This window comes from Gopherus evgoodei, chromosome 14 (genome assembly GCF_007399415.2).
Source record: "Gopherus evgoodei ecotype Sinaloan lineage chromosome 14, rGopEvg1_v1.p, whole genome shotgun sequence".
In the NCBI taxonomy this organism is placed as follows: Eukaryota; Metazoa; Chordata; order Testudines; family Testudinidae; genus Gopherus; species Gopherus evgoodei.
This window is the reverse complement of record NC_044335.1, coordinates 33,393,972-33,417,597: the sequence shown is the minus strand read 5'-3', so window position 1 is coordinate 33,417,597 and position 23,626 is coordinate 33,393,972. Positions and strand designations below refer to the sequence as shown.

General features: G+C 48.4%; 1 protein-coding gene across 12 annotated transcripts in view; it reads left to right on the top strand.

The window, feature by feature from the left end:
- The window catches only part of CEP250 (centrosomal protein 250), a 156,733-nt gene that overhangs the window by 53,754 nt on the left and 79,353 nt on the right, over window positions 1-23,626 (top strand). For 10 of the 12 annotated variants that reach the window (XM_030533040.1, XM_030533039.1, XM_030533043.1 and 7 more), the window contains exons 10-15: window positions 2,598-2,759; window positions 3,166-3,344; window positions 3,822-4,004; window positions 11,557-11,701; window positions 12,125-12,271; window positions 12,457-12,687. In XM_030533040.1, coding sequence (XP_030388900.1) covers window positions 2,598-2,759; window positions 3,166-3,344; window positions 3,822-4,004; window positions 11,557-11,701; window positions 12,125-12,271; window positions 12,457-12,687 — 1,047 coding nt within the window. The remainder of the gene's footprint in view (window positions 1-2,597; window positions 2,760-3,165; window positions 3,345-3,821; window positions 4,005-11,556; window positions 11,702-12,124; window positions 12,272-12,456; window positions 12,688-23,626) is intronic. The other 2 variants (XM_030533042.1, XM_030533047.1) reach the window with 2 other exon arrangements.

The following is a 23,626-nucleotide window of genomic DNA, read 5'->3' as shown; positions in this document are numbered from 1 at the left end:
GTAAAGCTATTTGAGATCACCAAAAGAAAGTCACTAAAGAAATGCTGAGTATTGATATCCAGATTATAGAGGATAGAACAGTTTTCACTGTCCCATGGAAGAAAAATAAGGGAGGGTCCTTTGCTGAGGTTAGGATGCAGAGAGTATAGAACAATTGAAAGGAAATGGTGCTTCACACAACAAAGTCTGCCTGGGGAATTTACTGGAGGTTACTAGATCAAATATGGTGGCTCTATTTATTTTTTATGACCAATAACACTTGTTAGAAATCCCCAAATAAAAGTAATTAAATCTCCTACTTCAGGGCCTTGCCTGATTGCTGCAGGGGTCAGGAGGGACATTATTTTCTTCTCCCTTTATAGCACTACGTAATTGGCTCTCATTCTGGGCCACAGCCCCAACAGGATCATCTGAGCAGTCCCTTCCAGGATTCAGGAAGTGAAAGAGAACTTCCTCCCAGCCCATCTCAGAAACCCTAAAAACCCAACCCCACTGTGTTCCCTTTTGCCATGGCCTCTCCTGTCACTCTGTCAGCAGCTTGATTGCTTCTGGCTCTTCAATTTAACACCATGTGACATGGCAGGGCTTTTTCCCAACTTCCAAGCATATACTGCCATGTCCAGTCTCCTTTAAGATTTATTGTACAAACAGAAGGAAATAAAACAAACACAAACAGTCCCTTTGCTTACCCTTTTGTCACAGGGTTTCATGACCCCACTCCCAGGGATCTCTTGACAATCCTGCTATTTGCAACTTCCCAGTCCCAGCCCACTCTGCTTCCTTTCTGGAACACCAGCTCCAGGCCTACTTCCCTGGGAACCTGGCCCTTGCTCCAGGCAGGAGCAGCTCTGTGTTTTTTGCCGCCCCAAGCACGGCAGTCAGGTGGCCTGCGGCGGTACTGGTTACATGGATTCGGCAGCGCTTCTGTGGGTGATCTGCCGGTCCCACGCTTACCTGCCGCTGAATTGCCGCTGAACCTGCCTGACTGCCGCCCTCACAGTGACCAGCAGGCTGCCCCTCACAGCTTGCTGCCCCAGGCACGTGCTTGCTGTGCTGGTGCCTGGAGCCACCCCTGGCTCCAGGGACCCACCACAGGAGTTAACTCCACTCCTGGGGGGAATCTCTCCCCAGGCACAGCCTGCCCCAATCACTCCTCTCTGTGCTGCCCTCTAACAGGTCTTTATAGCCCCAGGTGTAGCCCTTCCCCTTTTCATTGGGCCCACCTGCTCTGACACCGGGAAGCTGGGCCTGGTCTGCTCACAGGGACCCTGTGGCCTCGTCCAGACTAGGGGAGGAAAATCGATCTTAGATATGCAACTTCAGCTACGTGAATAACGTAGCTGAAGTCGAATATCTAAGATCGAATTACTCACCCGTCCAGACGGCGCGGGATCGATGTCCGCGGCTCTCTGTGTCGATTCCGGAACTCCGTTCGGGTTGATGGAGTTCCGGAATCGATGTAAGCGCGCTCGGGGATCGATATCTCGCGTCTAGACTAGACGCGATATATCGATCCCCGAGCAATCGATTTTAACCCGCCGATACGTAGTCTGGACGTGGGCTGTGACACACCACTCGTTTTTCTGATCCTTCCAGAACCCTTTGTTACTAGCTCCCTGGCTGCCTACCCAAGAGCACTTTGACAAAGTCTTAGAACTTCAATCTGTTTGGGGTTCCTTACTCACATGCCTCCTGGACTTCCTTTCCTGATTGTGTCCTTTAACTGGGCAACCTTAGTGTTAGCTGCATAGTCCACAGGGATGATGTGAGAGGCGAGTCGTCATTGTTCTGTCTGTCTGTTCATTTAATCCATTTAAATTTAAATGTCTTTTCACTTGTATTTTTCAGTCAATCTGATGTGCTGATGAGTAATTCTTCTTTCCCTGCACATCTGTATAAGTCCTCCATGTTTCCTTTGCATGTGCTGGTAACACTAACTCATTCTTTTTGACTGCCCCTGGTTTTCCTTGCAAACTTTAGTTGACTGACTGTTCCTCTTAGGTTGCCTCCCTTTCTCCATTCCCAGGGCAGGAATTTTAACCTGAGATCTTTGCATAGACCCTCATGAAGCTTCTTTGGCCAATTCTTGCTCCTTTCATGCTACTGTTTCAGAGGAATTATGATCAGTTACTCTTCTATTATCATATTCTTCAGAATTCATCAGCTGCTTTCTCCTCTGGGGAGTTTTAATAATACTTTTCATGGCTATTGGTCACTAGAGGCCTGATTCTGTTACCTTAAAGCTTTTTATATCACTCTGACCACATAAAGAAGCCTTAAAGGAGGCAGAAACGGTGCCTGAGGGCAATAAGAAACTGAACACTGGTTAAAGTAAGCCCCCAGAGGCCTAGAATAGAGGGAGTACAAACATAAGATCCATTCCTGCCCCATGGTTTTTCTCCTGTTCTGCATTATTCTGGAATCACCCATACCTGAAATGCAGGAGATCATGGTAACCAGAAACAATCTTCCCTATTGCCTTAAGTCAGTTAGCCTGTAACCTCTGACTTCAGGGTGGCATGGAGGAGGAGGGAGAAATAGGTAAATAAGAGTGAGTGGTAGGAGGGAAGGAGTAACAGCTTGGTCTGGGGTTTCAGGCAGTGCTAGACGATACTGACAACGCAGTCAGCATCTCATGGGTTGAGAGCTCCCAGCATCCTGAATCCAGCAACCTCTCCTCCCTGCTGAGTTCCAGTGACATGGAAAGGGCCCTCGTTCTGGTGCATGAAGCATTGTCAAGGAGGTGCCAGGCAGTACAGGTGAGAAGGATCTGGTGCAGGACTCTCTTTACGCTGGCAGCAATTTCCCCAACCCCACTGCCAACCCACTCTCTCAAATGCCTGTGCCTCATCCAGCCGTTCCTCCTCCACCTACTCCTGCCCTCCAGCCATCCTTCTCTCCACACTGATACTGCCTTTTCTCTGCCTCCACTTCCTCTGTAATTCCCCCTCCCACCTGAGCACCCTTCCACACTGGATCACATCTTTTGCCCTCAGATGATCTCCTGACTCTTCCCAGCTGACTCATGTTTGAACTATCTTCCTGCACTCTTCAGCTGCTGTTGCCCTCAGGCCTAACTGTTGGTCTCCTCCTAGTTGGTCTGCCTGGGCCCATCTTCTCAGCCCCATTCTGCTCATGCACTCATTCTGCCTCTTCTCCTGGCAGGACCTAAGGGAGCAGCTTTCAGCCAGCCAGGACTCTGTCCGTTCTCTGCAACATCAGCAAAGGCAGGAGGAAGAAGAATGTAAGATGCTGAGGCAGAGGCTCCAGCAGCTGGAGGAGAACTGCAAGACACTCACCAGCCAGACACAGCACCTCCAGTCCCTGGTGGAAACTCTCAGCAGGTCAGCCCTATGTCCTCCTTCCACACTGAATAGGGACTTCAGTAGCAGAGTGTTGGGCCTAAGAACTCTCCTGTTCCAGAGTAAGCCTGGCTCTGCTTCTCAGGTTAGTCTTTCCCTCTCACCAGCAATTCATGTTCCTAGCCATCGCCCCATATCCAGGCTGCCTGAGGAACTTGGAGAGCTGCCCAAGTATAGTGTGTGTCCAGTCCAACCTCTGCCACCCCTAAATTAAGCTGCCTAGGTGCATCCTGCATCCTCAGGTTGTAGAGAGGCCCTCTGCCGAGCACTGCTACTCACTGAGTGAGAGCAACAGCCTCCCCAGCCCCTTTTCCCCCACCTCAGCCGCCAAGAGAGGAAAAGAGATTCACATGCAGCAAGCACTTCTAACTCCCCCACATTTCATCCTCACTGGTGCAGATGGGGTCTGCTCATGTTAGATTCTCCTCATTCTGCTGACTGGGCCTTGCCTCTTTGCAGTGACCGTGTGAACCTGGAGAAGGCCAGGGAAGAGCTGCAGCAGCAACTGGAGGTGTCTGAGCAGGAGGCCTGGCGATTGCGCCGAAGCAACACTGAGCTACAGCTGAAGGAAGATTTGGCTCAAGGGGAGAAGGAGGAGCAACAGCTGGAAATAGAGAGGATCCTTCGGGAGAGGGAGCGCCTGTGAGCTCTTCTGTCATCCCTCCACAGGGCAAGGGGTTAGGGCACTGTGGGAGCATGCTGGGAATGGTGGCTGAGTGCTGGAGGTGGAAGTGATGAGTGGCTGCACAGGCCTGGAAGTGGAAGCTAGGAGCTGAAGGGAAGCACCAGGAAAGGGAACATGGGGTTGAGTTAAGATGGATAGTGCAGTTGATGGCATTTATTTCCCTGATATTAGATTATTACTAATCTTCTTTGTGGCCTCATCCCCTCCTCCCTTCATTCCACTGTTGGTCCTTGGAGGGCAGGGTTTTTACTTGGTCATCCCTGCTGGTCTAACTCTTTTCAGTCTTTGCTTACTGACTGAGACATGAAAATGGTTCTTCCCTGCAGAAATTACTCCTGATTTTTGCTCTTTTTTCCCTGGGCTCACCCATCTCAGCCAGCTGATGCTAGGCAAAAATGCACAGAAGCAAGTGGTTGCTGCAGCACTGGGCTTTTGGGACAGCTCGTCGGAACCTGGTGGGCCTGGTTCTCTTCTATCCAGGGTTAATCAAGAGTAATTCCCCTAACGTTAGTGGAGTTACACCCATGAAAAACTAGTGTAAGCCACTAGAGAATCAGTTCCTTTGTGCCTTGCTGTCCTTGGCTTTGTACAAGTGTTGGCATTACCAAGTGTTAAACAGTGCTGCATGTACCGAGTTACATTCTTTTGCCCAGAAGGATGGAGAGAAACAGCCCTTTTGTTCTGGCTTTTTATGCTACACTTGGATATCACTGGGACAGGCGCTATATGATATCCAAATCAATAGACCTAGGTTACATCTGGCCCAGCTGGTGCAGTCCACACTGCAGAGCGACACGTGTAGTGCAACTTCAGTGGCCAGTCCTTCCTGTTCAGTAATGCACTGCCTCACTGGATCTGTCTGAAAAGAGCAGAACTACTCAAATGCCACCAACCAGCCAGCATCCTAATTTGCATGACATTGTGCTCAACAGTATTGATGACAGCTGGTGGATAATAGATTATAATAGATTAATCGTATTGAAATAATCCAGATCTTCCCCTGATTCCAGTCTGTTGATCTATCATGTAACACATGGGTAAAGTGGGTGGAGGTAGAGCTAAAGTCAGGGTCGGAACAGCAGCCTCCAGCCAGTGTGTGTGGGGAGGACAGTAGTGTGAGGCTAATGTTGGGAACATGAAGGGACATGAACTCTTGACTCTATTTCCGGGATGGACAGGTGGTGGTGGTGGAGTGGCAGAGTTTAAGGTCTGAGCTGAAACCTTAACTTAGAGTTTCCAACTTTGGGTATTTAAATTCTGAACTTTAATGCACTTGGTTTTTGGTAAGTTTATGCAATCATACTCACAGGTGCATTAGCAACAGTTCTTGTGAGAATGTCCTTGTTTTCACGTTCACAGTTCTACCAAAAAAGCCTAATATTTTACTTTGAAACAATTTTATGCAGTATTTAGGGCTACAGGACAAGTTCAAGATAAGAAAAATATTGTTATATTATAATATATAAATATTCCATACTCTCTTCGTTGAAATCTTCATAGGACTCTCCGAGAGAGATCAGTCTTCCACTGATGTTTCCAAAGTTACACTTTTTTATTGTAGAGTATAATCTCCATAATATATTAAAATCTTCACACTGTACTACAGATTCTTTTGGCAACTGTAATCTCTGCAGAACTAGTTGGTACATATCTTGATTTTTGCAGCACCCTTTGATGCATACTCAGTTCTCTTCTGCAATAGCTACCACAACCATTCAATTTTCAATGAAACCTTTTAATAAAGTTGGTTTGGTTTTTAGTGGTATTTTTTCAAAGCTACCCAAATATTAGTTCTTATGGATGCCCGAGTGCCTGAGAATTGTAGAACTTGTAAGAGTCAGACCTTTGTGTTATGGTTTCCAAAGCAAAGCTAGACACTCTTAAAAATTTGGAAAGATGTTAAGTTTTCAATACAGTATGACTGAAGAAAACAACCAGACCAAACCTTTACAAAAAATCATATCTGGTCTGAACAAAGTGAGAATTTTCAGACCAAGAGGAATAACTTTGTAATCACCTATATCTTTTCTGCACAGTGTGGCATTGTTCCATAAAGTACATTTGCTGGTGTTTTGTCCAGAGTAATTTTAAATGATCCTCAAGATGAGGCTCTCATTGCAAAGACTCTAACATACTCAAGAAGTTTCCCTGATATTCAGTCTGAATCTTCTCTTTCTTTCTTTGATTAGTAATAAGCATAGTATTATGGAAGTGACTGGAAGCCCAGTCAGAATTGGAGTCTATTTTATTACACAGGCATACCATGCCTAGCAATGGGACAATCTCTGCCCTAGAAAGTGTATAATCTAGGGTAATAATAAACAGGAGGCTGAAACAAATAGGCGAGAGGGAGGAGAAGTAAAAATAATAGAAGCATGTTGTTATGCAGAGTAGCTGTGTGCACAGTGTAACTTGCCAGCTATACCAGCTAGCAGAGTACTGTAGACATCACAGTGGAGGCAAGTCTTATGGACTTACACATTTTGAAAGAATTTGTGCCATGTGTTAAGTAAGTGCAGTTTTGTCCCCTGGAGCACAATAAATAACTCCTCTCACTCTTCCACATCAACCCCCTGCAAACATTTATAGAGGTCTCTAGTTCTCCTTCTCTCCTGCACACGTAAGCTCATAGTCTCTGGGCACTGAGACAAGCCCTACTTATGAAAAGAGCTGAATATTTCCTCATTAATCAATCCTTCCCACTCGTCTCCTCCATTGGTTATTGAATGGAAGCCTGTAAGTGGGAGCAGTGTTCCTGGTGGAAGAGCAGAGGCATTTGGAGGAGCTGCCTCTGCTTTGGGATGTTATGCCTGTGTATACAGCCTGCGATCAGGAGGGTGGTGCAGGAGTCCCCTGCTTAATGGTTATAGTCCAAGGTGGTGGCAGCAGCCCCACTTAGTAGTCACTACTCGAGTGGGAGTAGGGGAACCCAGGACCACCCTACTACATTGGGTTCTGACCCAGGGTCCTGTGGGCCAACTTGACTGCTTGCCTGGCCCATCAGCTTCCCTAGGCCACTTCCTACTCCAGTCTGCATCCCATCTAACCACTGCCTGGCTCTGGGTAACGTCACCTTTGGGGCCCCAGCCCTCATCCCTGCCACCAGTTCTGAGTCTCGACTGCTTGCTGACCCGAGGCAGGCTCCACTCTGATTATCTCCAGGAGCGCCCAGGTTACATCCTCCTCCCTGGCTGCTCAGGCCTAGCCTGAGCTGCCTGGCTGACTTTTTAACCCTGCCTCCAGTCTGAGCATGCTCCCACGGGCTAAGGAGAGGGGCCTCCTTAGCCAATAACTGTTCCTTAACCCCTTCTTGGCCAGTGAGGGGCCTATACCTCGTCACACGCAATTCTTTGTTGGCTTTTTTGTAGGCACATCAGGTTGCAAACTTCTGTCTAATTAGATTTGTTTTTGGTGTTCCTGCTTCCCAGATTTTTGCCTCCTGTTGATCATTTCCCTGTTGTATATTAGCCTGTATTTCCTAAGATGAATGTCTTATTTTTCTTTCTAGAGAGACACTGTGGGTTAGGTAATAATCTTTTATTGGACCAATTTCTGTTGGTGAGAAGACCCACTGTTTCCTTGTGGTCTTTAGCAGCAGCAGTTATAACACATGTACAGAGGACTGACCATTCCCAGATCTCGAGGCAGTTGTCCTTGTGAACTTTTGTGCTGCCCACAGGTCCCCCCGTGCCCTACAAGCAGTGTTATCAGGCTAATCTGGAGGTTATCGAGGCTCACCCTCTGAAAAAATATTTATTTAATCCCTGCTTGAGGCATCCCACTAGATCTCTTCCCAAGGACAGTTTTTAGTGCTTATTACATTGTTTCTGTGCAAGATAATTAGAACTCATTTTTTCAGTTAAGATTCTGAGACACAGTATCAAATACTTTCATTATTAATCTATGATGATAAGAATGGCCATACTGGCCATACTGGGCCAGATCAATGGTCCATCTAGCCCAGTATACTGTCTTCTGACAGTAGCCATTGCCAGGTGCCTCAGAAAGAATGAACAGAACAGGGCAGTTATTGAATGATCCATCCCCTGTGATCCAGTCTCAGCTTCCGGCACTCAGAGATTTAGGGACACCCAGAGCATGGGGTTGTGTCCCTGACTAGCTTGGCTAATAGTCATTTATGGACCTATACTTCATTAACTTAGTAAATTTTTTTAAACCTAGTTATAATTTTGACTTCCACAACATCCCCTGGCAATGAGTTCCACAGGTTTATTGTGTGTTGTGTGAAGAAGTACTTCCTTATGTTAATTTTGAACTTTCTGCCTATTTATTTCATTGGGTTACCCTGGTTCTTCTGATATGTGAAAGGGTAAATAACACTTTTTCTCCATCCATAATTTTATAGACTTCTATCATATCCCTCACTTAGTCGTCTCTTTTCTAAGATGAATAGTCCTAGTCTTTTTAATCTCTTTTTTTGTGGAAGCTGTTCCATACCTCTAATCATTTTATTGCCCTTTTTGTTTCTTTTCCAATTCTCATATATCTTTTTTTGAAATGGGACGACCAGAACTGTACATGGTATTCAGTGTGTGGGTGTACCATGGATTTATATAGTGGCATTATGATATTTGTATCTATCCCTTTCCTGTTGGTTCCTAACATTCTGTTATTGTTTTATGACTGCTGTTGCACATTGAGCAGATATTTTCAGAGAACTATCCACAATGATTCTATGATCTCATTCTTCAGTGGTAACAGATCATTTAGATCCTGCCATTTTGTATGTATAGTTGGGATTATGTTTTCCAGTGTAGATTATTTTGCATTTATCAACATTGAATTTCATCTGCCATTTTGTTGCCCAGTCACCTGGTTTAGTGACTTTCCCTTGTAATTCTTCTTAGTCAGCTTTGGACTTAACTATCTTGAATAATTTTGTGTCATCTGCAGATTTTACCACCTCACTGTTTACTCCCTTCTCCAGTTCATTTATGAATATGTTGAACAGCACAGGTCCCAGTACAGATCCTTGATGGAACCTCCTATGTGTCTCTCTTCACTGTGAAAACTGACCATTTATTCCTATCCTTTGTTTCCTATCTTTTAATCAGTTACTGATCCATGAGAGGACCTTTCCTCCTGTCCTATGACTGCTTACTTTGTTTAAGAGCGTTTGGTGAGGGACCTTGTCAAAAGCTTTCTGAAATGCCATATTCACTATATCACCTGGATCACTCTTGTCCACATGCTTGTTGACTCCCTCAAACATTTTCAATAGGTTGGTGAGTCAAGATTTCCATCTGCAAAAGCTTTTTGACTCTTCCCAAACGTATTGTGTTCATCTGTGTATCTGATGATTCTGTTCTTTGCTAGAGTTTCAATCAATTTCTCGGATACTGAAGTTAGGTTTACTCATCTGTAATTGCCAGGATTTACTCTGGAGGCTTTTCTAAAATTCAGTGTTATATTGGCTATCCTCCAGTCATTTGGTAGAGAAGTTGACATAAGTGATAGGTTACATGCCACAGTTAGCAATTCTGCAGTTTCACATTTGAGTTCCTTCAGAACTCTTGGGTGAATACCATCTGGTCCTGGTGACTTACTACTGTTTGTTTCAAAACCTTCTCTACTTACACGTTAACCTGGGACAGTTTTCAGATATGTCACGTAAAAAGAATGGCTCAGGTATGGGAATCTCCCTCACGTCTTTGGCAGTGAAGACTGATACAGAAAATTCATTTAGCTTCTCTGTAATGGCCTTGTCTTCCTTGAGTGCTCCTTCAACACCTTGATTCTCCAGTGGCCCCACAGATTGTTTGGATCACATCTACATTACTCTCATTAGTGTTATAATTCTGTTCAAACAAGTAGTCAGGTTTGATTATTGTTTATAAACCCAATGTGATCAACTATGGAGTCATGACCACAACTTTGTAATAGCTATTAAACTCAGCTTGCCTCCTTCAAGGCCTTCTGTCAAGTAAGCTACGTTATTTACAGATGTAAGGACCAGGAAGGACCATTATAATCAGCTAGTGTAACCTTCTGCATAGCATAAGCTATAGAATTTCACTCAATATTTCCTGCATTTAACTAATTAACTTGTAAGTTAATTAGAATATCTCTTACAGTAAGCCATCTAGTCATACTTTAAAGATTTCAAGTGGTGGAGAATTTACCACATCTTTTGGCAATGTGTTCCAGAGGCTAATTACCCTCACTGTTAAACATTTGCTCATTTCCAGTTTGAATTTTACTGACTTCAGCTTCCAGTCATTGGACTTTGTTCTGCCTTTGAGTGCTAGACGGAAGAGCCCTCTAATATCTGATAGCTTCCCTGATGTAGTCACTTATAGGCTGATTGAATAGCTTCTTAACCTACCCTTTTTGATAAATGAAGTAGGTTGAACTTCTAGTCTCTCACTGTAAATTATTTTTTCAGACCACAAATCATTCCTGTAGCTCTTCTTTGAACTGTCTTCACGGAAGAGGGAAAGGGCATAATGTGGTTTTATTTCTTAGCAGCTTCACTTGACAACATCAAGTTGCATAAGGCTTTTATACCACCACCCATCACTGTAGTATCTGAAGGCCAGGTTTTTAAAGGTATTTACATGCCTAAAGATGCCTGATGGGATTTCAGAAGAGCCTAGGCATCTTACTACTATTGACTTAAATGGGAGTTAGGCACCTTGGTGCCTAGTGGGACTTTCAAAAACACCTCTCTGCATCTTTAGGGACCACTTTAAAAAATATGGCCCAAGTGCCTTCAACATAAAATCGATAGCAATAACAAAATCTCTTGCAGACTTCATGGGGCCTCTGGCACTTTTCAGGGTAAAAACTCTGCCTGGGGTAGGATTCTCTTTTTAAATGTTATTAATTTACTTTTTTGGTATTTACTTAGGTTAAGTTGTTTCAAAGTTGATATCTTATGGTTTGTTGGGGGTATTTTGGGATCTGAATGAAAGGAAATAGTATCACTTTGGGTAGATAAATTTAATTTATGTCCTGTGTGGTTTGCAAAGCTGGTTGACATCTGTACACTGAACTGTAGGGGTGGAAATGGAGCTCTATTTTTGAGCTAGGTCCCACCATCCTCTGAAGTGCTCAGAGCTCCTTTAGGCAACATGTATTCAGCTTGTGGAATTTGTAACTGAAGAAGGTCAGACAGTCAAGACCATGGCTGGATAATGTTATGAATTCTAAAATCAGGGTAATCCCACTGAGATGAGGAACATCTCCATGTCCAGCATTGCACAGCTGGCCAGTTCCAGGGCCTCTCACCCACAGCAGAGACAGAGGATGAATGGCTCAAGCCAACAATGTCCTTGGACCCTGAGACCCAGAAGGGCTGATGGAATTGGCTGGGAAACAGTGGGTCTGGGATAGGAGTCATCTGGACATGTCTTCTTGTTGCTTAGGATTTTGAAATGATAATGCCTTTAAATCTAAAAGCTTCTCTCCTCTCTCTCCCACCTTCCACCATTGTGTGTGTGTGTTCGTGTGTCTGTCTCTCTGTCTGTCTCCCTCCCCTCCCCTCAGTCAGAAGGCTTTAGCTGCACTTGAAGCAAAGCATTCATTATTAAAGAGCGAGTTGGTTGCCAGGAGGGAGGCGCTGGAGAAATCTCACCTTGATGGGGAGTTGATGAAGCAAGAGAAACATGAGCTTGCCATGGCACTGGAGAGGGTACGGGCTCATCTGTTATTCCCAGGCAGCATCAAGCCCAGCTTATTATTTCAAGAGAGAGTTCAAATAGCAGGCTCACCATACATTGCTCGCTGCAGTAAGAAAAGGCTCGATAGTGTTATCTCCCATAGGGGGACACCAGAATCAAGCCAGAAAAACACTTTGGGGAGCTCAGCCTTCATGTGCATAGAGGGATGGCTGAGAGAGGATTGGGACCCTGACTAGACAGAAAGAGGAATTCCTAGAGGATTAGGCTTGTGTATAGTGAGAGGGATGCACTTCGGGTCTGAGGGAGGAAGACTGCCTTGGAGACACAGCTGATGTCAGGGGTTTGGTATGGAAAAGGCGATCCTTGGATTAAAGCAAGGGATGCCTTTGAGGGGTTTTGTTTTCATCTCCTTCCTTTCTTCTTTGCCCTGCTAGGCAGAACAGTCAATTGCTGAGTTGACGGGGGTTCAGAATAAACTGAAGGCAGAAACCGCTGATCTGCATGATGTGGCTGAGAAGATGAGTGGCATTAATGAGGCTCTAGCTTTGGATAAAATGCAGTTGAATCAGCTTGTCCTGCAGGTGAGTAGAGGTCTCCAAGGATTAGGTCTACCTTGCTGAGGTCTCCTTCAAGCTTCTTCAGGGAGTATGAGGGCTGACTGAGTATGGATGTGGCACAGTGTTCTCTGCCCAGGGCAGAAGCCCCCAAAAGATATGTCTATGTTCTCTGCTCCTTGATTTCCTTTTTGTTTTTTCCTTGACTGTAGTTGGAGCAGGAGAATCAGGCTTTGTCAAGCAAAGTGAAAGACATGCAGAGAGCAACAACCTCTGTGCAGGAGGAGCTGAGCCTGTCCGAAAGAGCAAATGAGGCGCTCTGTGCAGAGAAAACCCATCTGGAGCAGTTGCTGCAGAAGGCTAAGGAGGTACAGGAGGGACTGCAAGCAGAGTTGGATGTGCTGAGAGATGAGACAAAAGAGACCCATGAGGTGATGAGTCAGGTGAGAGAGACCTCAGTTGTCCTCCACAGGAATCTGGCAGTACTAGCACTGTGATGATGAGGCTGGGCATTGTGCTGCTGGGTTTTAGAACACCCTCAGCACTAAGACATCCAGTGCTGTTGGAAACAAGACAGGGTCAGAATTCACATGAATCTACTGGGCATGTCTCAGACTGATGGTGAAGGGTGGAGTTTGCGTTGACTCTCCATGTTTTCTTGGGAGTTGAATTGTCCAATGGAGAGTATATTGCATATAGTGAAGACGGTCACTTTCCACCCCAGGAACCCAAAACACTTCATAAATATTAGTGAGTTCAGACTCACAACCTCCCTGAGAGGGAGGGACACTAGCCCCATGTTACAGGAATCTGAGACGGAAGATTGCACACAGGCCTATGGCAGAGCATGGAATAGGACCAAGTCTTGCCTCTTAACTACAGAAGCATTCTTCTAACACTACCACTGCACCTGTCATTGCCCCAAGGAGAACTCACTGGGAAAGATTGTGTATTGCAATAGGGGCCCATTTCATCCCTGCACCTAATGAATCTGCATTTTCTGATGAAAAATTCCTGTCCAGCTCTTGTTAGGGGATTTCCCCATGGGCTGGCTTGAGCAGCTTTGCAATCTCATGAAACTAGGATAGTGGAATGCAAGGTTCTGTATTAGGTTCGGAATGTCAGGAAGCATAAGGAATGGAATAGAAAATATGGAAAATGTAATGCCCTTGTATAAATCAGAAGTCCGGCCTCCACTGGATACTGTATGCAGTACTGGTCACCCCATTTCAAAAGGATATTGCGCAGTTAGAGGGGGCTCTGAAAGAGGTAATGGTGAGAACAGTTAGGGGCCGGGAAAAACTCCTATAAAAAGACCTTGAGAAGATTGGCATTGTTTACATTAGGGAGAAGACATCATAAGAATATGTAAAATACTGACTGGTCTAGAGCAGAAATTTGGCGGCGGCGCCTCTCGATGATGCCACTTGCCGCCGACAAGGGACATCATCAAGAGGCGTCGCCGCCGAAACGCTGCAGAAATTCGGTGGCAACACCTCTCGATGACGCCACTTGCCGCCAACAAGCGACGTAATTGAGAGGCATCGCCGCTGAAATGCCGCAGAAATTCAGCGGCATTTTGGCGGGTGCTCCACCGCCGCCACGGTCCTTTGTCTGACGCCTGCCAGACGAAAAGGTTGGGGACCACTGGTCTAGAAAAGGGAGATTTAGTCACCCTGACTCCTAACTCAAGAACAAGGGCAGATTCATTGAAATGAGATAGTGGTAAATTGATAAAAGGAAATGCTTTTTCACACAGCGTGTATTTAGAGTACAGAACTCCATTGCCACAGGATGCCACCACTGAGGCCAAGGACTTAGCAGGATACAGAGAGGACATTTATATGAGTGACCAAATATTAAGAGTTACAATAGTAACTACTAAGAAAGGAGATGGAAGGGCTATAAATCTTTTTGCACTGGGGCTGAAGCCAGTCTCTAACAGTTCTAGATTTGGAGGAGAGTCCCCTGTGGGGATTATCCTATGAGCGGGGATTCATGCATTTTTCTATGGTATGTCTTGCACCTTTCTCTGAAGCAGCTGGTATTGGTCAGTGTCAGAGATAGGATAGTGGCCTGGATGGACCATTGGTCTTATCCACTCTGGCAATTCTTGTGTTCCTACATATTATTTTGGTCCTGGGACTCCCATGGGCCCTTGCTCCTCACTTCCCCTGCCTGCAGCTCCTGAGAATGATTTATAAATGCCCATGCTTTCTAGAAGAGCCTCCATGCCAAGAGTAGCTGCCCTTAAGCAATCTTTGTTACTCACTCCAAGCTGACCAGGATGATACTGTTGCCTCCTGTCTTGACTTATTAGTTAGCTCCTTCAGGATACCCTGCCTTGTTTACTTGTCATAACTGAGTGCTTATCTCGTTTCCTGTTATAAATAACTTGTCACTTACACCTTGTCTGTCTCAGCTTACCACTCTCCAGCCACCACCAGGCTTCCTTCACTCATCTTCTGGATCCACTCCTCACTTGTCCTCATCCAGTTCTCCCCTTCCCAACCTCATTCTCACAAATCCTCTTACCTTCTCGCTGTCCTGCCTTCAGCAACATGTCTCCTAGGCCATGCCTTCCTCCAATCCCATCATCATCCTCACCCCACTAGCTGCAAGCTGAGCCACCTCATTTCATAGATCCATGGATGATTAGGGTTGGAAGATCCCTCAGGAGGTCATCTAGTCCAACCCTCTGCTCAAAGCAGGACCAACTCCAACTAAATCATCCCAGCCAGGGCTTTGTTAAGCCAGGCTTTAAAAATACCTGAGGATGGAGATTCCACCACCTCCCTAGGTAACCCATTCCAGTGCTTCACCACCCTCCTAATGAAATAGTGCTTCCTAATATCTAACCTAGACCTCCCCCACTGCAACTTGAGACCTTTGCTCCTTGTTCTGTCATCTTCCACCACTGAGAACAGCCGAGCTCCATCCTCTTTGGAACCCCCCTTCAGGAAGTTGAAGGCTGCTATCAAATCCCCCTCCCCCCCCAACCACACACACACTTTTTTTCTGCAGACTAAATAACCCCAGTTCCCTCAGCCTCTCCTCTTAAGTCATGTGCCCCAGTCCCCTAATCATTTTTGTGGCCCTCTGCTGGGACTCTCTCGAATGTGTCCACATCCTTTCTGTAGTGGGGGACCCAAAACTGGATGCAGTACTCCAGATGTGTCCTCACCAGTGCCGAATAGAGGGGAATAATCACTTCCCTTGATCTGCTGGCAATGCTCCTACTAATACAGCCCAGTATGCCGTTAGCCTTCTTGGCAACAAGGGCACACTCTTAACTTATATCCGACTTCTCGTTCACTGTAATCCCCAGGTCCTTTTCTGCAGAACTGCTGCTTAGCCAGTCAGTCCCCAGCCTGTAGCAGTGCATGGGATTCTTCCGTCCTAAGTGCAGGACTCTGCACTTGTCCTTGTTAAACCTCATCAGATTTTCTTTTGGCCCAGTCCTCCAATTTGTCTAGGTCACTCTGGACCCTATCATTATCGTCCAGCATATCTACCTCTACCCCAACTTGGTGTCATCCGCGAACTTGCTAAGGGTGCAATCCATCCCATCATCCAGATCATTAATGAAGATGTTGAAGAAAACTGGTCCCAGGACCGACTGCTGGGCATTCTGCTTGATACTGGCTGCCAACTAGACATCGAGTCATTGATTGCTACCTGTTAAGCCTGATGATCTAGCCAGCTTTCTATCTATTTTTATACTCCATTCATCCAATCCATACTTTTTTAACTTACTGGCAAGATAACTGTGAAAGACCATATCAAAAGCTTTGCTAAAGTCAAGTCCAATCCCAAACTCTCCCAGTTTCTTTTCCCCCAGGCTACTTCCTTCACTCTACCACCAGCCCTTGACTTTCCAAGGACTGGGCCTCAGGGAAACTCCTACTCCTCAGTGTACTTTACGCAGCTGTCTGTGGGGCCTCCTCCTAAGCTCTTTGACAGGATTCTTCTAAAGCTTCTTGCAGGTCTTTTGCCTGGAGAGGCCTCGAACTTCTGCTTCTGTCCATGTCGAAAGAGAGACCCAGAGCAAATCTTGCTCCCTCCCTCATCATTCCTTTACTGAGATGAGAGAACCCTTATAAAAAGTCTATCTTCTTCTTCAAGTGCTTGGTGGGTCGGCTGGGTTGCCCCCTGGAGTGGCGCCATTATGGCGCCGGATATATACCCCTGCCAACCCAACGGCCCCTCAGTTCCTTCTTACCACCCATGACGGTCGTTGGAACTGTGGAATGCGGCTTTGCTGATCTCCACTTCCCTAGCTTACTCGTCGTTCTTTATTGTTAATTGTGTTTATAGTTCGAGTTTTTACACTTACAGTTAGTGTTAGTTGTTGTATATATATAGTTAGTGTATATAGTTGGGGGGGATTGGGGATTAGCCCCTTTTCTCCACGCCGGTGCCGGGCTCATGCCCTGGTCACCGGGATTCAAATCGTGCTCGGCATGCCAAAAGCCAATGCCAATAGGGGATCCCCACGGCTCCTGCTTCAAGTGCCTAGGGGAATCCCACCTTCCTGACAAGTGCAGCATCTGTAAGTCATTTAAACTGAGGACAAAGAAGGAGCAGGACTTTTGACTGAAACAGCTCCTCCCTGCAACGTCGGTACCGAGCGCTCAACAGCTTGCATCTGTGAGGAGTGCTCCTTCGGCTCCAGACCACTCTGGTACCACGGCACCGACTCTCACAGGCATTGACGTCTGCTCGGCACCACTCCCTGTCCCCACGGCCCAGGAAGCAACACAGTGCTCCAGCTGCTTCGACACCATCCGCACCACAGAAGGAGCGCCCATTGAAGACGGATCGCCTGGCGCCGTCATCTGCCACGGCACTGCCGAGTGCGGCACCGTTGATTCCGGTCCCGCAAGGGCCATTGAGTCCAGAGCCTGAAAGCTCCCCAGCTTACGCTGTGGTTGAACTTGCTCCGCCATCTACGCTGGAGACCTTCTCCACGGCAAGGGAGCTTATAGCCATGACGGAGACCGCATGGCCTCAACCCCCGGCACTGCCTATGCAGGTCATCCAATCCATTGGAAAACCTGCCTTGGTGAGGCCACCCTCTGTCGGAACCGCAGACAGACATCGTTCAAGATCTCGATCTCACTGACGCTCTCGATCCCGCCGATCCCGCTCCCGACGCCGCTCGCAGTCCCGGCACCACTCTCCGTCGCAGTACCAGTCGCACTCGTGGCACTGCTTGGCCTCCCGTTCGCCTGCCAGATAATCCTGGTACCGATCCGATTCCCGGCACCATTCATGGCACCGTGCATCTCGCAGCCACTCCAGGTGAAGGGACTCGAGATCCCGGTCGACCTCCCGGCACCGCTACAGTCGTAGGTCCCGGTCTCGCTCCTGGTACCGTTACAGCTCCCGGTACTGCTCCCCGGTGCCATCCCGGGAAAGACCAACCCAGGCTGGTAGCGTTTCCTATCCACAGGATCGTGACTCGGATGTCCCCAGCCATATATTTCCTTAGAGCCAGGGCCATGAGCAAGGACCCCATCAATAGTCTTTCTGGACACCATGGGCGTACCACCAAGCCCAAATTGCTCCCTCAGTTGCACCATGATCTGCCCTGTCAGAACACTGGGCACCAGAAGCAACTGTAAGCTGCCCCCCCCATGGATGTGGATGAAGCTTCGGTACAACCTGCAGACACCCAGGTCCCACCTGAGTCTGATGCTGCTCCTCAAGAACAGGTGCCCCCACAGGACCCTCTTGTCCCTGGCCTCTCCTCTTCCTCCTCACCAGATGAGCCGGTGGCAGGAATATCCTCCTCTGGCCCTCCCCCAGTTGATCTAAGGGCCCATCAAGACCTCTTGAGACGAGTGGTGCAGAATATGAATCTGCAGGTGGAGGAGGTCCCTGAAATAGAAGACCCTGTAGTGGACATCCTATCTGCAGACGCACCTACTAGAGTGGCTCTGACGTTTATCCTCACTATACAAGCAAACGTGGACACCATTTGGCAATCCCCAGCATTGATCCCCCCCACAGCCAGGGGAATAGAGAGAAAATACATGGTACCCTCCAAGGTACACCCACCTCCTTGCTCCCTAGTAGTTCAATCGGTAAATGAGAGGGAGCGTCATGGCCAGCACGCTCCTGCTCCCAAGTCCAAGGAGGCTAGGTGCATGGACCTCCTAGGCCGCAAAATATATCTGGCTGGGGGCCTTCAATTTAGGGTGGCAAACCAGCAAGCCCTCCTAAGTAGGTATAACTATATCACGTGGACGTCCTTGGGGAAGTTTACAGAGCTTCTTCCCCAGGAGTCCCGCCAAGAATTTGCGGCCCTGCTTGAGGAGGGTAAGAAGGTGGTGAGAACTTCCCTCCAAGTTTCTCTGGACGCAGCGGAGTCTGTGGCCAGGACTTTGGCATAAGGAGTGACGATGAGGCGTATCTCTTGGCTCTAGGTGTCAGGCCTTCCTCCTGAATTACAACAAACTATTCAGGGCTTGCCCTTTGAAGGCCAGGGGCTCTTCTCAGACAAGACTGATCCCAGATTACAAAGTCTGAAGGACAATCACGTAATAATGCGCTCGCTGGAGATGCACACACCAGTGACCCAACGCAGGATCTTCCGGCCCCAGCCTCACCGTACTTACCCCCCACCTAGTCCATGACAGGACTTCAGCAGAGGGCGTGGCCGAGGGAATTGACGGAGGCAGTCTGGCCCCCAAATCAGGCCCCCCCTAAACCACTAGTGGGCCCAAACAAAACTTTTGATGGGACACCCAAGGACGGCCCACTAGTTGTTTTCCTGGATCCTCCTCCTCCCTTTTACAACCGCCTCTCCCATTTCCTCCTTGCGTGGTCCCAGCTAACTTTGGATCATTGAGTCCTGTGCACGGTGGAGTTGGGATACCACCTTCAGTTTGTTTCAACCCCATCTTCCCACCCTCCCTCCTTGTCCCTCTTCAGGGACCCCTCTCACGAGCAATTCCTCTTACAAGAGGTCCAGTCGCTCCTAACCATTGGAGCCATAGAGGAGGTACCAAAAGACCTGAGGGGCAAGGGGTTTTATTCCCACTACTTCCTAATCCCCAAGGCAAAGGGAGGTCTACAGCTGATCCTAGACCTTCGAGGACTCAACAAATTCATGATAAAGTTGAAGTTCTTCTTCGAGTGCTTGCTCATATCCATTCCAGTTAGGTGTGTGCGCGCCGCGTGCACGTTCGTTGGAAGATTTTTACCCTAGCAACACTTGGTGGGTCGGCTGGGCGCCCCCTGGAGTGGCGCCACCATGGCGCCGCATATATACCCCTGCCAACCCAACCGCCCCTCAGTTCCTTCTTACCGCCCGTGTCGGTCGTTGGAACAGTGGAGTGCGGTTTTACTGACCTCCACCTCCCTAGCTACTCATAGTTCTCTAGTTATTTTGTTCTGTATATAGTTCAAAGTTATATAGTTATAGTTAATTTTTATTGTTCGTCGTTAGTGTATAGTTAAGAGGGGTTCGGGGATTAGCCCCTTCCCCGCACCCGGTGCCGGGGTCCATGCCTGGTTCACCGGGTTTTCAGCCTGTCATAAGCCAATGCCGACAGGAGATCCACATGATTCCTGCCTTAAGTGCCTCAGGGAATCTCACCTGACAGATAAGTGTCGCATTTGCAAGGCTTTTAAGCTGAGAACAAAAAAAGGAGCGGGACTTTCGGCTAAAGCAGCTCCTCATGGAGGCGGCTCTTACCCCTCCGCCTTCAGCACTGAGCGCTGGTCAATTGGTGGGCAGAAGCACCTCCTCGGCACTGGACCGCGCCGGTACTGCCAAGGACTCTCGGCACCGGCCGTCGCCGGCACCGAAATCGACTCGGCACCGCTCTCTCTCCCCGAGGTCGAGAAAGCCTACGACTCCTACTGCTTCTGTGCCACCTGCACTGCAGCCAGAGAGCTTGTCTAAGTCGGATCGCCTGGCACCGACACCTGCCGCGGCACCAACAACATCGGCACTGTCGATTCCGGTCCCATGAGGGCCGTTGAGTCTGGTGCCTGTCAGCTCCCCGGCATGAGCTGTGGTTGAGCTTACTATTCCATCCACGCTGGAGACATTCTCAATGGCAAGGGATCTGATTGCCATGACAGAGTCGACGCTACCTCAACCCCTGGCACCACCGGTGCGGGTAATACAGTCTATCGGCAAGCCTGCCTTGATAAGACCATCCTCTGTTGGCACAGCAGAGCGGCACCGTTCACGATCACGGTCCCGCAGACGTTCCAGGTCCCGTCAGCGCTCCTGCTCCTGACGCCGCTCGCAGTCCCGGTACCGTTCTCCTCCTCGGTACCAGTTGCACTTGCAGCACCGGTTGGTATCCCATTCGCCTGCCCGCTACTCTCGGCACCGTTCCAGCTCCCGGCACCGCTCCAGGCACTGTGACTCCTGTAGCCGCTCCCGACGTTGAGCCTCGAGATCTCGGTCGACCTCCCGGCACCGCTCCAGTCACAGGTCCCGATCTCGTTCCCGGTACCGGTATGCCTCCTATCATAAACAGATAGCTAAGGGTTAATGTCTCTTTCACCTATAAAGGGTTAACAAACAGTGACCTGCAAACACCTGACCAGAGGACCAATCAGGAGACAAAATACTTTCAAATCTCGTGGAGGGAAGCCTTTGTTTGTGGGTTTTGGGTTTGGCTTTGTTCTCTCTGGGTCCTGGACAGGACTAGAGGTGCAACCAGGTTTCTGCCAATCTCCCTGCTACAGTCTCTTATCTATTCAAAATTGTGAGTAAGAAAAGGCGGTCATAGTCTTTTAATTTGTTTTTTGTTTCATTTACATATGTGTACTTGCTTGAAGTAGCTTAAATTGTGTTTCGGCTGGAGAAAGTTTCTTTTTATTGTTTGTAAGTTGAAAGACCCTGTAACTTTTTACCATCTAAAGTGCAGAGATAAACCTTTTACTTTTTTCTTTCTTTCTTATTAAAAGTTTTGCTTTTAAGACCTGTTTAATTTTTTTCTCCTAGTTAAGGTTCAAGGGAATTGGTGGGGAGAAGGGAAGGATAAATTTTCTCTTTGTGTTATATTCATGCAGCTTGTATTGCCTCTGGGTGAGGGGGAAGGTAACACTCCTCTCGGTGTGGTGATTCAAGAAGTTGAATCAGGCGATCTCCTAGTGTTCCCAGGGCGGGAAGGAGCTGGGAGGAAGAAGGGAGGGGGGAGGGAATGACTTATTTCCCTTTGTTGTGAGACTCAAGGAATCTGGGTCTTGGGGTCCCCTGGGAAGGTGTTGGGGGGACCAGAGGGTATCAGGCCCTAAAAATTCCTGATTGGTGGCAGCCTATCCGATATAAGCTGGTAATTAAGCTTAGGGGAATTCATGATAGTACCCATATTTTGAACGCCAAGGTCCAGAATTGGGAATTATACTACAACACCTCCCGGTACCGGTCCCCGATGCCGAGTAGGGCAAGGTCCACTGGAGACAGAGACTCTTTCCAGGGCTTTTCAGCACCTCCATGGCCATCCAGACACGCATCAGTGTTGTCCCACCTGGACAGCTCTTATGCTCAGGACTGCGATTCTGATGTGCCCACCAGAGTCTTCCAAGAGACCCAGACCCAGGACCAAGGACCCCATCAGTGGTGTTTCTGGACACCTTGGGCGTACCACCAGGCCCAAGGCATACGAGTAGTTCCGTCCCGCTCTGTCTCATCAGAGCACCGAGTGCCAGAGGCGACGGTTAGCTGTCCCCCTCCGACTGCTGCAGTGGAAGCCCCAGTTCACCCACCAGACTCCCAGGTTCCTCTGGAGCAGGAGATCACCCAAGAGCAATAGACCACCCAGGACCCGCTCGTCGCCGGCATCTCCTCTTCCTCTTTTCCAGATGAGGCGGTGGCAGGAACATCCTCCTCGGGCCCTCCTCCAATCGACCTGAGAGCCTATCAGGACCTCTTAAGGAGGGTAGCACTCAATATGAACCTCCAGGTGGAGGAGGTCCCGGAGATAGAGGACCCGGTAGTGGACATTCTATCGGCAGATTCCCCCACTAGAATGGCCCTACCATTTATTCGGACCATCCAAGCGAATGCCGATACTATGTGGCAGTCCCCAGCCTCTATCCCTCCTGCAGCCAGGGGAGTCGAGCATAAATATATGGTGCCCTCTAAAGGGTACGAGTACTTGTATGTCCATCCTCCTCCCTGCTCACTAGTCGTCCAGTCCATTAATGAGAGGGAATGCCATGGCCAGCAGGCACCAGCCCCGAAATCGAAGGAGGCTAGGCGAATGGACCTACTCGGCCGCAAGGTGTACTCGGCAGGGGCCCTACAGCTCCGGGTGGCAAATCAACAAGCCTTGCTTAGCCGCTATAATTATAACACCTGGGTGGTGGTGGGTAAGTCTACAGAGTTTCTCCTTCAAGACTCCCGCCAAGAGTTCGCTGCCCTTTTGGAGGAAGGGAAAAAGGTGGCCAGAACTTCTCTCCAGGCCTCGTTGGATGCAGCAGACTCAGCAGCCAGGACTCTGGCCTTGGGTTTTGCCATGAGGTGCATCTCATGGCTTCAGGTTTCAAACCTCCCACCGGAGCTGCAGTATACCATTCAGGACTTGTGATTTGATGGTAAAGGCCTCTTCTCGGAAAAGACTGACCCCACGCTGCAAAGCCTGAAGGACAACACGGTCATAATGCGCTCTCTCGGCATGCATACGGCGGTGACCCAACACAGGCCTTTCTGTCCTCAGCCTCACCGCCCATACTCTATGCCTAGACAAAGACAGGACTTTGGCAGGCGGTGCGGCCGAGGTGGTCGCAGACGACCGTCAGGACCCCAAGGGGGCCAAAATCAAGGTCCCTCGAAACCACCACCGGGACCAAAGACGAACTTTTGAAGGTGCACCCGAGGGTGGCGTACCAGTTACAGGCCAGGATCCCTTTCCTCCCTTCTCCAACCATCTCTCCTACTTCCTCCCGGCGTGGTCCCAGTTAACTTCAGATTGCTGGGTCCTATGCACGGTGGAGTATGCGTACCACCTCCAATTTATTTCAGCCCTGCCCTCTCACCCTCCAATCCTGTCCCTCTTCAGGGACCCCTCTCACGAGCAATTCCTCTTACAAGAGGTGCAGACGCTCTTCGCCATAGGAGCTATAGAGGAGGTACCGATGGACGAAAGGGGCAAGGTGTTTTACTCCCATTATTTCCTAATCCCCAAGTCGAAGGGAGGTCTCAGACCTAGCCTAGACCTGCGAGGACTCAACCAGTTTATGATAAAGTTGAAGTTCCGCATGGTATCCCTGGGGACCATTATCCCGTCCTTGGATCCTGGAGAGTGGTATGCCGCCCTCGATATGAAGGATGCGTACTTTAACATTGCCATCTTTCCTCCGCACAGGAGATACCTCCGCTTTGTAGCCAACTGTCAGCACTTCCAGTTT